Source organism: Ammospiza nelsoni, chromosome 5, assembly GCF_027579445.1.
Source record: "Ammospiza nelsoni isolate bAmmNel1 chromosome 5, bAmmNel1.pri, whole genome shotgun sequence".
NCBI lineage: Eukaryota > Metazoa > Chordata > Aves > Passeriformes > Passerellidae > Ammospiza > Ammospiza nelsoni.
In genome coordinates this window covers 53,388,474-53,402,819 of record NC_080637.1, presented here as the reverse complement: position 1 = coordinate 53,402,819, position 14,346 = coordinate 53,388,474, and the positions used below count along the sequence as shown (strand labels likewise).

General features: G+C 37.4%; 1 protein-coding gene across 2 annotated transcripts in view; it reads left to right on the top strand.

The window, feature by feature from the left end:
* The window catches only part of POLR3B (RNA polymerase III subunit B), a 74,636-nt gene that overhangs the window by 29,034 nt on the left and 31,256 nt on the right, over positions 1-14,346 (top strand). For both annotated transcript variants that reach the window (XM_059472845.1, XM_059472846.1), the window contains 5 exons: positions 75-237; positions 2,177-2,330; positions 3,605-3,679; positions 4,446-4,544; positions 8,079-8,206. In XM_059472845.1, coding sequence (XP_059328828.1) covers positions 75-237; positions 2,177-2,330; positions 3,605-3,679; positions 4,446-4,544; positions 8,079-8,206 — 619 coding nt within the window. The remainder of the gene's footprint in view (positions 1-74; positions 238-2,176; positions 2,331-3,604; positions 3,680-4,445; positions 4,545-8,078; positions 8,207-14,346) is intronic.

Sequence of the window (14,346 nt, the reverse complement as noted above, 5' to 3'; positions counted from 1 at the left end):
AAATGCAAGTATGGTATTAACACATAGAAAGAGAAGGGATAAAATTAGTGGGTTTTGATTTTGTTTTTTCCTAGGCCTGTGGTTTGGTCAAAAACCTTGCCCTCATGACTCACATTACTACGGATATGGAAGATGGCCCAATTATTAAATTAGCCAGTAATCTTGGAGTAGAAGATGTCAACTTGCTCTGTGGTGAAGAACTTTCATACCCAAACGTGTTCCTGGTTTTCCTTAATGGTATGTTACTTTTCACCAGTCTTGACTTTGATTTGTTACTGATGGAGAGTTAGGCTTCAGAAACCCTCCAGTAGTTCTTGGATCACAGTCAACAGCAGATGCTGCTTTCCACGTGCAAATAATTTCCTCTGTAAATATTTTGATAGTGTTGGGCAAAGTAGATGGGCCAGATGGTGGCACTTAGTTTTGTCAAGTTGTGTCATCAGAACTCTACAGATGTGTGTAGCTGGGAAATAGAAGCTTTCTCAAATTTCAGCCCTGTTTTTAAGCCCACTTGAATAAATAGGCACAAAAATATGTACATTTAATCTAGGGGTTTGTTTATTTGTTTTTTAGATATTGGCCAAAGGAGGTTCCATTCATAGAGTACTTTTAGAAGAAAATAACTTGGATTTGTAATATGTAATATTGTAATTAGTTCACAAATTCATATCTTCCTTTACAGAAAGCATTTTGTTTTCTGTAATCTTTATATGTTTTATATATATTCGTGCATTTTAAAGAGCCTTTAAAAACAGAAAGGAAACATCTGAATATTATTTTTGAAGTTTAGCAATGCTGTTCTCTTTAAAAATACTTTTGAAGGGGCATCTTGCTTTGTGTGTGATGAGAAAAATTAGACCATGGAAAACAGGCCTGTCTTTTTAAAGGGATGTTTTGGTACATGTGCTTTGCATCTGCACATTCATATTTCTTTTACAACTGATCTTCTAGCATTTCTAAACCAACAGGTACTATGGTATCAGATTTCCAAATACTGACATTTAAAAACTGTAGCTGTGATTTCAAATTAGCCTTTTGTCAGTAGGGACAAGTGTGTAATGTTTGTCACCATGAGTAAGTTCTCCGTTTACCCTTGAATTAAACAGTGGTTGTTCTTCAACCCTGCCTTTTCCTGGTAACATAAAAGCAATACTTGACCAAACTATGTTCTTTTGCTCTGCTTTTCTCTAGCAGTGTGTTAAAGATAAGGTTCAGTGAAACCACATGCACTCTCTTCTGTCTTGTGGTCCAAAGGGGAGTGCAGAGTCAAAATATTAGACTCTTCCTTGACAAGCACAGTTTGGAGTACAGAACAAGATAGTCTGTTCCCAGATGTAGATGAACTAGTACTAAGTGGGACAAGCCAAGTTACTGTTCAATCCACTGATTTGGGGTTCCATAAAAAATTCAAACTTGTGGATAGCTGACTTGATCCTGATTTAAACTTATGACTTAAGAAGGTAGATACTGTGTTAAGTACAAATTCTTAAAGCTGTAAAGACCCTTCTGTTGTGTTATAAACTCCCTAAACTATCATCCTTTGTCTTCTCCTTTAAAGTTTTTAAAATGTAAGCATAGATGTTTATTTTATATGGTAAGATTGCTTTGGTCAGGTGACTCTTTAAATGAATTTTACTCTTTTTGTTTGCTCCTCATGCATCAGAATATTTAAGTATGAGCCCTGCTAAGGTAGCTGAGTTGAGCTAAGTACCTAAAAGAGAAATTCTAGTGCTGTTGTGAGTGATCAAATACATCAAAATATCAGGACTTCAAAATTTCTGACAAGGCAGCAGGGCTGTTCCTTAGTCTGTTCTTGGAAACCGTGAATCCATTGCAGTATAGGTGAAGTTGCAGGCTTGAGAGTTGTTATGTTGTGTACCAACTGCTTAATGGGCACCTGAGCAAAACATACTAGAAGAAAGCTGGAAGAACCACACCATTTGGTTTCTCGGGCTGTTTGGAAGCATACAGGTAGATGACTTGCGAAATTCTGACAATTTTGAATTGAGAGGTGAAAAGAGCTGGTTCCTATTCATGTTAGAGAAGGCGTATTTTACAACAACTCATTATTGACAAGAAGCAGAAGTAATTCTGTGCATGCCACACATGATCAGAATTTGTAAATATTTTTGGATGTGCAAAGGATGCATCAGGTATTTATTCTCTCTCTGACCAGGTAACATCCTAGGTGTCATCCGTGATCACCAGAAATTAGTCAACACCTTTCGGATCTTGCGTCGAGCAGGTTATATCAATGAATTTGTTTCCATCTCTACAAATCTGTCTGACAGATGTGTCTACATTTCCTCTGATGGAGGGAGATTGTGCAGGTAAACTTCTCATCAGAATCACCTCTCTACTGAACTGGCTATAAATTTCTATGCACTGGGCTAAGACTTTCACAGGAACAGTTTTAAGCAAATTCAGTAAGACTTGAACATCTCTTTTCTCCTTAAATAAGCCCTCATTCAAAATAGGCAGAGGTTGGAAGAGACAGAATGGGTTAATGAATATATACATATTTTAGCATTGACTGGCTGTGTGCATATTCTGTGCTCACTTCAGCAAAGCAGCAGTCACAACTACTGGTGGCATTCTACTTGGTTCATTAATTGAATCTCAGAGCATGTTGAATGCAGTTTGAGGCTTGTCAGAGGCTCCAAAATAGTAAATGCACAAACTGTCAATTAATCATACCTGGTCAAAAGGTCCTGAGTAGGGCCATATTCAGTGGCAGAGAAATCAGTTTTCCAGTCAGGGCTAATATGTGTCATTTGGGAAATGGCAGTAAAGCTGACCATTTTTAAAATAAAAGCAAGGGATGTGCATGTGGATTTGCAGGGCTTTACCAAGTTTGCTTTGTGGCACCCCTCACCATGTAATTGTTCAGATATCCCTATTAACTATTTAAAAGTGCTTATTAGTCTTCTAACAGTTATTTAGACTTCAGAGGTGACTCCACAAGTATCTTGTAGCTATTTGCTGCTCTTTATAAAAGCACTTGTCCACATAGCAGCAGTCCTCGACATTGCCTTCTTGCATGCCATCCTTTGTGTCAGTGTTTTTGTGTGGTAGGGAAGCCTTCAGAGATCCATGTGCTACTGAAATTTATGGATTCATCAGAGATTACCCACAGTAAATGCCTGTACTTTACAGCGTGTAGGCAATTGCAAAATGCAGCATTACATGTGGACACTTGAGCACAAACTGTGAACTTAGTGTTCCGTAAAACCCACAGTACTAAATGCTGTTCTTAGCTTTGTAGTTTGGGAAATCTCAAATCTTTTAAAGTCATCATCAAAATCTGTAGGTAAAACTTACAAAATTTTAGTTGAATGATTTAAAGGGGAAAAAATGGCTTTCACCTCAAAATTTAAGTCTTGATTTCTCTATTACACATTTTAAGTTATATCAAAATAATGTCTGAATAGTTATGGATTTTATTTATGTGGCTTTATCAGTTAAAGGCCAATAAATTTTAAGAACAGTTTATAGAATAGGTTGTGCATAGGCAGGATTCTTAGTGTTAGAATAAATTAAGTTACCTGCCTAAGTATTTGCTATGACCATCTTCTTTCTTTTTTTTTTTTTTTTTTAATTTCAGGCCTTACATAATTGTCAAGAAGCAAAAACCTGCAGTTACAAACAAGCATATGGAAGAACTGGCTCAGGGCTACAGGTACACAATTCAAGTAGGCCATATTGATCTTCACCAAGTAAATACTGTGTGGAGATACTTCAGTCAGTCGGTATTTCACAGTCTTAGGGTTAGCTCATTAGAGAAGTCTGCTCTCCTGTATAAATTCATAATCTTTGTACTGGAGGTTTTCTGTTTAAAGTCAAATTAGGGCTGGTGTTCTTACTTTGTTACTGCTGTGAGATTTGGTGAGTATACAGAATAAATACATCTTAGCCTCATCTTTCTGCAAGTGGAAGGTTTGAGGCAGTCAAACCTTTCCATCATCCTCCTGATTGAAAAATCACACACCTCACAGGAGTATCCAACATAACCACCCTAAACTGGGCACATTCAGAGTTTTTGAAAGTCCTTGCAAATTCTTACTTAATGTATTTTTTTTAAAAACCACACTAATACAAAGGCATTTAAATTTAGGTCTAATTAAATTCCACAAATCACAAAAATGTACGTGATTATCCTTATATTCGCCTGGATATACAGTGATGATGAGTACTTACAGGACGATTCTATGTAGTTGTTCAAGTAAGTAACATTCGTCTGTCAGACTGTGATGCAGTGAATGGGCAGGATTAATTAAAAAAACCACATTTTTCTTCAATGTGTAATATGCACAGAACTCTACATGTAGAAGTATTTATCTCGTTTAGCTTTACATATTACATTCCTTTAATATATGTACTAAATATTTTAAATTTATAGAAATATAAGGTCAGTACTTCCAGTGTAATTTTTAATTTATCTGTAGGAATTTTGAAGACTTCTTGCATGAAGGCCTCGTGGAATATTTGGATGTGAATGAAGAAAATGACTGTAACATTGCCCTGTATGAAAATACAATCAATAAGTATGTATCCATTCAGTAACTGGTACGGGAAAAACTTTTATAGGGTAACTCTCTGAAATGCAGACATATAAATAATGTTGCTGTTTTCACATGTACACACTGCTCCCTTGATAATGGTTGAAACTACTCCAGGTGAAAGCTAAAGAGAGAAATCTGTCTGCACACATCCTAAATTATCCATGGGAAGTTACAAAAAGTGGTTCAGATTTTGAGAGAGCTGTTTCTGCTACTAACTCTCAAAAATATTAAATATTTGAAGGTATATCCTTTCTTTCTCTGGATGTGGCTCTGTGTTCTGCTCATTGGGCTGCTCATCATAAATAATCTTATCCAATAGGTATCCAGAAGGCAAATGGTTCCACATGTTATTTGATTATCTTAGCATATCATGATTGTTTGGAAATTTCTTTTCTGGCCGTAAAAGGACCCTAGACACCCACCTTACATTAAGTGAAATGCTTGAATGAGACCTTCCCTTTGACTTTTGGATGTACAATAGGCCCCAATAAAAATGTCAGCATCATTCTGTGTATTCTTTACCACACATCTTAAAACCAATTTTGATATGTGATTTTAATTCAGAGAGATTTCCAGATCTGTTATGTTTTCCACATATTTGAAGCACCTCCTGCAATTTTTTTTACTGTTGTCTTCTGGCTGTGATTAAAGAGCCCACATTAAAGGAAGGATTCTTTTAAATTTTTAAGTCCTCCTATCTTTTTAATGGTTTTAACAGGTTTTTAATGTTTTTCTGGCAACATCCTGTAAACTGAAGCCTGAATATGAATTGCTAGACGTTATCTCTGTGAATGTTTGATGAGTAGATTTATGCAGAAAATTCTTTTTCTAAATAATCTGTCCTGGTCAAGTACTCCTGCAAGCTAATAGAAATACATCATTGATTTCAGTGGAGCTGGGTGAGCTCTTCAATTATCTTTAACCTTTGCTAAATGTAATGCATTAACTCTGCTAATTTAATTGCCTTGCTCCTACCCAGGCTTTTGAAGACTTTATCACTTTAAGAGATTACTCTTGCATGCTCTTGACTGAGTTCTATATACATGAGCAAAGAAGAGTGCACACAGTTGCTGTCATTTGTGCTGAAATTAAATAACTTCCACAAAGCACCAGAGCTGAAAATTTAAGTTACAGGACAACTGACTCAGAAAGGTTAATGGGAATGTATCACATGAAATCGTTGTTTAGTCTAAAAGTGGAGGAGAAAGGACACTTCCAGTGGACCAGTGTGAGGAAAGGACTCCTCAGCAACTCCCAGGAAGCTCAGAAGATTCTTGTATTGTCCATCAATTGTTTTGAGTTTGACTTCAATGCTAACAGTGGCTAACTGTGCCATAAGTATCTGAGCTTGCATCGTATGAGCACTTTGCTCCTTGTGTTAGGTGATGATACTCCCTACATCCTGAATAGCTGAATTGAGTACCCCCTTTCCCCAGATGACCATCCTGCATTTTAAATGGTGTGACCGTGTTGGTACGGCTTGTTCTGGTAATGCCATTGATACAACCCACTATCTGAAGTATCCCAGTAGCATTCCTGCTTTTGTAACATAGGCTTCTTTTAGCTACAGTATCCTCTCTTTATCTTTCCAATCCAATTAGAGGGGTTTTCGTTGGAGTATTTGACTCTAATGCATTCCATTTCTTCCTTACACATTTGTAACTCTGCTTTTTGAACTCATGAGGTTGCCTTTCCTTTCTTGGGCCTGATTCTGGCAGTGGCATTTTTGACCTGCAGAAATTGGACTGCCCTGTAAAGTCTGAATGTCTCCCTTAGCTCTCTGGAATACTTCATCAGGTAGTAGGATCATCTTTGGTTGAAATAGGATTGACCTCACTGGAAGAAGACATCTGTTGAATACCCTATATGCAAATGTGTATCTGTTTCCATGCACTTGTATCCTGTGGAGAAATTTGCAAACTTCACTATCAGTAAGTGTCAAGCTTCTGGTTTTATTGTTTGAAAAGCGTTTGAAAAAGTTCTGTGAAGTTCTGCAGAATGGGGAAGCAGTCTCTGCTTCCAGTTTGCTTCTGGCTCTTGAAACCATTTTGCAATTACTTGACTGCAGTTGGAATTCTCCCATTAGTATTTTCTTATGATAGGCTTTAGATAACAGCTACTTTTTATCAAGTGGAGAAAAAACAGTGGCTGTTCTCTGGCCAGCAGGTGATTTTTAGGTTATTCAGTTGTGTTTGTGATTTATAAAGATTTCTGGGACTGATAGGTAGTTTCATTGGCTTAATCCTCAGGATTTCCAGGTCTATTTTTTTCAGCTTTCAGATTTCATTATTCTTCCAGTAGTACATATATTGTTTATCTGTAAAGTTACTGCTGCACTTGTCTTCAGTCTCTATGTGCTTGTGCGTAATTCCTTAGCCTTTTTTAGCTTACAATGCTTGGCTGTCTTTTGAGTGTTGCTATAATAGACTTCTCTGTCACTTCCTTGGCAAGATCCTGAAGTCAAGTAATCAAATTAATTTATTTAAATAATTAAAGTCTTCCAAAAGACTTCCAAGAGAAGTCAAACATTAAAGATGAGATTTTGAGAAGGCATTGGGTTTAGATGTCTGGGAGAAGCAATGTGTGCATAAACCCAAGGTCTATAATAGATCCAGGACATGAAAGATAGGCTTTGACTAGGTTTAGTTATAATCATCTGTATTTTGTAATTCCTCACATCCTAATTACATATCTTGATTTAAATTCATGTCTGCTCCAGCCAAGCTTTATTGTACACTTCATTCTTAGTTATTAGTCTCTCCACTTGCATCCCAATGCATGCTGTGATTTGTCTTTGCTGAGCATAGACTTTCTCTTCTGAAGCTCATGCCAGATAAAAGAAATTGTCTCTCTGTCTTTACTCCTTTTCTCTATCTTTTTACTTCTCATCAGTACTGTCTTTTTACAACATAATCATTTCCAAAATATTTGCAGATCTTTTCAAATAGTGTTGTATTATATCATGTACCTATGGCAGTGAATCTGGTTTGGAGACAGATGTTTTCTCCTTAACTGATATAGCTGACCTTGGAAAACTAAAACAGTTTTTTTAATACCTCAATCTGTTGTGCTCTTCCTTCTTCCATCTCCCCAGTGGATTTCTGGATCTCTGAGATTAGTAATTTGATGTGAAGGGCTCATTCTCATTACATGAGAAGACATTCCTTAAGGCATTTTGGGTCTTACTGTATAAACTGATGGTTTATTGTTTTACTGAGCTCCCTCAGGTTGTCATTATCTGGAGGCTTTTCCTCCGTTATGGAATTTCATAAACCCTGATTTATTTCTCCTTCATTTCTTTTCATGTGGAAACACTTATAACCAAAAGAAAGTTGTTGGGTTTTTGTAATAAAAATAAAAATCCTGTAGTGAATCTGTGTTTTGAGGTTTACATTTGGCTTACATTCTCCTGAACAGAATTGAATATGAAGTGTTATGAGATAATGCTAAATTAAATGAATTCCACTGAAGTTGTTTGTTCACAAGCCTGCCATAATTGGTACTCTTTCTTTTAAGAGATACAACCCATTTGGAGATTGAGCCTTTCACGCTTCTGGGTGTCTGTGCTGGGCTGATTCCATATCCTCACCACAACCAGTCCCCAAGAAACACTTACCAGTGTGCCATGGGGAAACAAGCAATGGGTAAGACTTCACTTTTTATTCCTCTTTGAAGTGTTACGTATTTTTGAAGCTATGTAGCAAAAGTGACAAACAAAAATTCTTTTTTTCCTGATTCACATAAAGGCTTTGCTGGGAAAAGTAAAAGAGCACCTCTTTAGCTTTGAGAAAAAAAAGAGTTTACCTCTGAAACTCGGAAAGATTAATGTGAGAAAAGTATCAGTTTGTTTTACTTAATGAAGACTATATTTGCAATTCTTAACACTTAAAAGAAAATTTTAATGAACTGGAACACTTCTGTGTTTTCTGTTGTGTTTTATTGGAAATTATCATGACCTTCAAGTTTTCAGCATATCTGCAGGATTGGCAGAGTGGGGTTTTCTTCTCTTTATGCTGCAATGTGCTGTGGGTTTCCAGACAAAAAAGAGTTAAAAATTGTTCTCACAAAGAGAGACAGAGCACAGATTGAGGAGCATTTCTTTGACTGGTTGAGTAAATGTCCTAAAAATAAATATATCAATAGTTAACATTGACATCAGAGAATAAGAAAACTCAAGTGTCAAAGAGTTCTTAATAATTTGAACACTTTTCCACAGCCATAGTTTAGATATTTTTGCTTTTGCTGTTTTGGATGAAGAGGGTGAGCACTGAAACAAAATTAATTTTCTGATTACTTATTATTTAATTTGACAGTGTCATATCTGGTCATTAAAACCGAAACGTTTTGTAAATTTGCTGGTGGAGGTAATTAACAGCAGTTAAGTTCTAATCCTTTCTTAATACTCAGTGAAATCAGCATTACAGTGTCCAAGTCTATGGGCTGTGATCAAGGCAGAGGAGCCTGAGCAGTCATGCATCAATTCAGGCAGCTGCATTCAGACTGGTGCTCTACAGGCTGGTTTCGTGGCTTGTATTGATGGCTTGATTGCAAGCTGGGAGCTACAGTAGCACAACTCTGTTTCATGAAGGAACTGCCACTTCAGTTAGGTTTACTAAACCATGTATTTTGTGCTGTGTGTTCAAAGCTTAAACACTATGTCTTTTGTGAGACTTCTCCAGCAGAATTAATAGCAAAGTAACTTCCTTATGCTGAAACATCATGTCGAGCACATGAAAACTGAAAATAGCAAGATGAATTTAAATGCATCTATTTAAATTTTTAAAAAAAAAGGTGGGTGGGTGGAAAGAGGAGCAATGAAATCTTTTTTCCTTACAGTTCTCCCCCATCCCATTATCTTTTCCCCACCCCTGAGTCTCTATTTTATGACTATTAGTCTCAGAAGGTTTGGTAAGTTACCACACACAGTTAAGCAGGATCAGTGTGTACAGAAAGCCAATTCAGTATCTGTGGAGTTCTTTTGTAGTTTTCTGTGTGAAGGTTTTTTTCCCCGTTTTGTTTTGAGTGTCATTTGCAATTCATTGTCTGTGTTTTCTGAGGTTGGTGTATTCAGCTGCTTTGACCCTAGGTCTTGCACATTTAGCTCCTTGGATACAATCCTCTGACGTTCCTGCTGACGCTAGGAACACAAAAGCCATTGAATATCTTGAGCAATAAAAAAAGCCTTTGTTTCAGTTTATTATGACAAAACACCTGACTCAAAGAATAAGCAGCTAGATAAAAGTAAATTTTACAAATTGGCAGATTACTTGAGCTTTATTTTGCTCTGTCTGAAGTACCTGCAAACAGCAGAAGCTTTTTGTAATAACTGCTTCAAAAAGCCACCGTAAGTGGCAAGATGTAGGGGCAGAGATGATTTTTCTCTACCCTTACTGATCAGATGAGACCTAGAGGGTATTCCTGAAACATTGCACATACTTTTTTCTGTTTATTTTTGTGAAGAGATGTGATGTAGTGTAGCTCCAAATCCCAACCTTTAAGTTACCATCCACCTTTATTGCTTTCTTTCTCCATAATGAAATTGCAGAGCAGCTCCTCATCCAACACTGCTATGGGGAAAGTCTCATGTCCAAGTCCTCCGTGTCACTCCTTGACTGTCAAAACCTGGAGCAGTGAAGGGAGCCCAGGGTTCAGACTGGGAAAGGAGAGCCTTGTACTTGTCAACACTGATCCACCCCCTCTGATCACATCACAGGGCTGTGCCAGCAGCTTTGGACAGTCTTTTCTTTTTGAAGTCTCTTTTTTAAGCAACATCAAGCTAAGGAAAGGTGTGAAAGCACAAGTAAGTGGAGAGTGGACATCAGATATTGGAATGAGGTCTGTAATACAGTGTTCCTGACAAGTATTAGGTCCTGAAATAGTAATGTTTATTCTGGAGAGCATTACATGTCCTGAAATCTCCCTTTCACGGGTAGATGAGTCATCTTGGTAGAGGACTGCACTTAGTGACCAAACTGGATTTCAGTAAAATTAAATTGAAATAAAACCCCTCACTTTTGGTATAGATTATTTACCATATGTTGCAGGTTAAACTGTAAGACTGAGAGAAAGTTAGGTAGTAAATACAACAGCAGCTGCAAAGACCTCAGTTGAATGTTGACATTTCAGTGCAAAGTTAACAGTTGTAGCTTCAAATCTCAGAAGTACTTAAGATGAAAATACAAGAGTCTGTACTGTTTGCATTTAATCTGTGGGTAAAATAATACTTCAGAGGGTCAAAGGCTTCTACAGTTAAGAAATAGTTCTAAACTGGACTTTTTAATTCCATTAAGACATGAAAACCTAATCAGTTTTACACATTGTACATCTGTGACTGTCTAAAAGCCTAATTTGAAGAATGAAAAACTACAGTTTTCCTGCCAGTAATCCTAAGTGATGGTGTGGGTACACAAAGCAAGCTGTACACTCACAGCACAACTGTGCCCTGCAGCTTCAACCCATATGACATAACAAGTCTTGACTAAGAAGAGGAGGATTTGGGTGTTGATTATTACTGTGATCTCTGAAAGAAAAGGAAGTATTTGAGGGACAGACATAGGTGGGTGAGAGCTTTGTTGTAGAAGCTTATAATGAAGAAAAAACTTTAATATTGCAAAAAAAGTCTGCTACTGTATCATGGACTTTCTGCTTTGCTTCTGTGAAGTAGCAAAGCCCTTTATATACTGTTCTGCCTTGTACTGTAGCCAGCTGAATGTGTTAAAATTGAGTTGAGAAGATAAATATGCTTCAGGGAACTCAGTGCTGGGGAGTTGTGAGAGTTATGAAAGTTCTTTGGTGGACTGAGAACCAGAGTCCTCCCAAATTTTGTACAGCTAGCATAGGAGCACAGAATCTAAACAAACCTCAAAGCAAAACCAGCTGTTACTGGTCATCACAGCTGGATCTAGGAGCACTGTGGCCGCAGTTCTGTTCTGACACTGCTCTTTGAGGATTGTTTGTGCTCTATGACATGACCTCATTTTGACACCTCTCCTTCGTAGTAGGCACAGAAGTGCTATTGCAGAAATGAGCTCCCCCCAACACACATTTTACCCATAATCTTTTTAACCCACTCCTTAATCTTTCTACTGTGAAAAGAATATTTCTAACACTTAACATCCACATCACCTAATGCATGTACTGTGACAATCTGTCTGAGCAGAGTCGGAGTCCCCTCTGCAAGGTTTATTGCAGCATTTAAAAACTTCCTCTCTTGCTTTGTGCTCATATAAAAGGACAGAAACATAGAAAATCCGTGGTGAAAACAGGGGAAATACAGAATTACAGCAGTTCTTTTCTTGACATGGGCAGTAATAACCCTTTTGGCTCAAGTGGATTGATTTCTGTATCCTTGTTAATTTTGATTGTACAGTTTAATGTTGTTGGAAGTGATACACCAGAGAATTGGATTAATGCTTATTTTAGCTGGCTGTTTGTTCTGGTGAGTTCTCAAAACTTTCAACATCAGAATAGCAATGCCTCATTTATGCTAAATATCAGTAGAAAGTGTTTTTGTAGTTATTATTTCACACTAAAGGATACTCAAATGACACTTAAAAAGAAAAAAAAAACTGTCAGGAAATTGAAAAAAGAAGGGAAGAATGCACACATGCATTCACAATATATCAAGTACTGAGAAAAGCAAGAAAATAATCTTTGTCATCTCCAGGTCAACCTTGTGTATTTTGCTTTAACCAGGGCTAATTACCAATGAAAAAAATTGGTTCTTGCTGGTGAGATAATTATAAATGTGAGTCATTGTGAGCAAGGTTTGTTATGGTGAACCTTCATTATACTTTACTTTTGCTTGGTTGTTTGGCTGGAGCAAACAAGGGCTCTGTTCTTTCAGAGGGAGAGCAGAAATAAAGCTAGTGACTTCCTTCATTTCAGCACCCACACAGAGGGCTCATCCCAGCACCCCAGTCCTCTGAAGAGAGATGCTGCTTTATTTTAAATAAGCAGATTGTGGTTTCAGGCTGTGGTTTGTTAGCCCAGTTTAGAGAAAGGATTATTTGTATAACCATTAAATCCCAGGAATTAGGAATAATATTGCTGATACATGCCGTGGTTTTTGGCTAATTTATTTCATTTGTACTCTGGAGTAATTACTCTAACCAGTTTCTTTCCTGCTAGGATATCTGTCATTGACATGTATGTATAGGTTTTCGATTTGATACAGCATTCATCTCCTGAAGAGTAGCCTGAATATAGTTTATTATTGAGGCTCAGAATCTCAGTAATATCTGTTGCTTCTGGCTCCCAGACAGTAGCAGTTCTGTTATCTGAACCGCTGATAAAAATGCCAGTTTTGAAATACATGAAACACCTGAAGAGAAATAATTTGTGCTACCTGAAATATGTTAAAGTGTCATCTGAAATCTTTGATATATAGGGACTTCCACAGATTGTTACTGGCATGTAAAGGACACCCTTAAGTGTAAAAGATAGGATGAAGTCTGAACCACCAGTTTTATCTTAGCACCTTTAACCAGTGAACCATACCAGGTGTAGCGTGTAAGCATATCAGAGGAGAAAAAAAATGCAAGCAGTTTGAAAGATAAGTTTGGCATGACTTTCTCTTGGAAAGATTTCTCTCAGCATCAGGAAAATGTCCCTATCTGTGAAACATTTAAGCTGAGCTTCACTGCAACCTACCTGGAAAGCATACAAATTCTAGATGCAGAGGGGAATAATGGTCTAAACCTCTTATTTGGAAGTATATTTTCTGATCTGTATACTGGGAAAATCAGGGGAGTTGAGTCAAAAGTACAATGGGAACAAAGTCCAAGTGAAATCTCAGGGTATTTCAGAAATACTGGGGCCTTGCAGGGTGGGACTGCAAAGGTCTTCAGTCTTGAGGAATCCAGGCTTTACCAGCTTGTGTCTTACTGGAGACAAAAAATACTGTTAGAAGATGATTTGTTGCGTTATACAAGAAAAGACAGAAAAACAACTGCTTTAAAGCAAGAGACAAGCCTGTCAACTCTGCCAGATTTTTCTTGTAATTTGAAAATTCTGTGCCTGTGTCATTGAATCTGCTTTCTAGAACCTGAGGAAGTCCAGGCCAGCTGTAACAGTTAATTTTCAGACAGTAGCTGTTGAGTTGTCTCTCTCTTCTTGTCCTTGGGAAGAGTAGACCTGTTGGGGTTTAGGAAGGTAAGTCTAGTGCCAAGCACAGGATAGGTCTTTGGAAATGCCTCGTTTTAGAGTTTGGTTTTCTAGACACTTCATGTAAATGGGAGTTGCAAGTAGATGCATGTAAAATGTGATGCTGACCTCCCCAGTGAGCAGGTTTGTGTTCACATGTGCTTCTTGGCCATGTGAAATCTTCCTGGTACACGGACTGCTTTGACCTTTCCAATAATGCAGCCAGGCTCTGAAACTGCAGGACAAAATGGAAAGCTTTTGAAAGACTTACATCCTAAGGACAAAGTAGTGCAGAATGTTTAGCACTTTAAAATTTTAACTTTTCAGACTGTAATTTCTTAATTGCTTAGAGACCTAGCATAGTCCTGATACAGCAAACTCCAATAATATATGATTGCCTTAACTTTTGTTCTGCTACACAACGGTTTATGTTTCCCTGCTGGGTCTTAATTATTTTTTCCTCAGGTTTCAGAAGACACTTTGGCATTCTGATGGGACAGGGCCAAAAATTTCAGTCTCAAGCTGGGAGGTCTTTACAAAGGGTTGAATTCTGAACTGTAAATTTAAAATTAATTTCATGTAGAAAGACAAATACAGAAGTGGACTTCTACTGTAGTCTATCTATCAGTGGTGCTTCTAA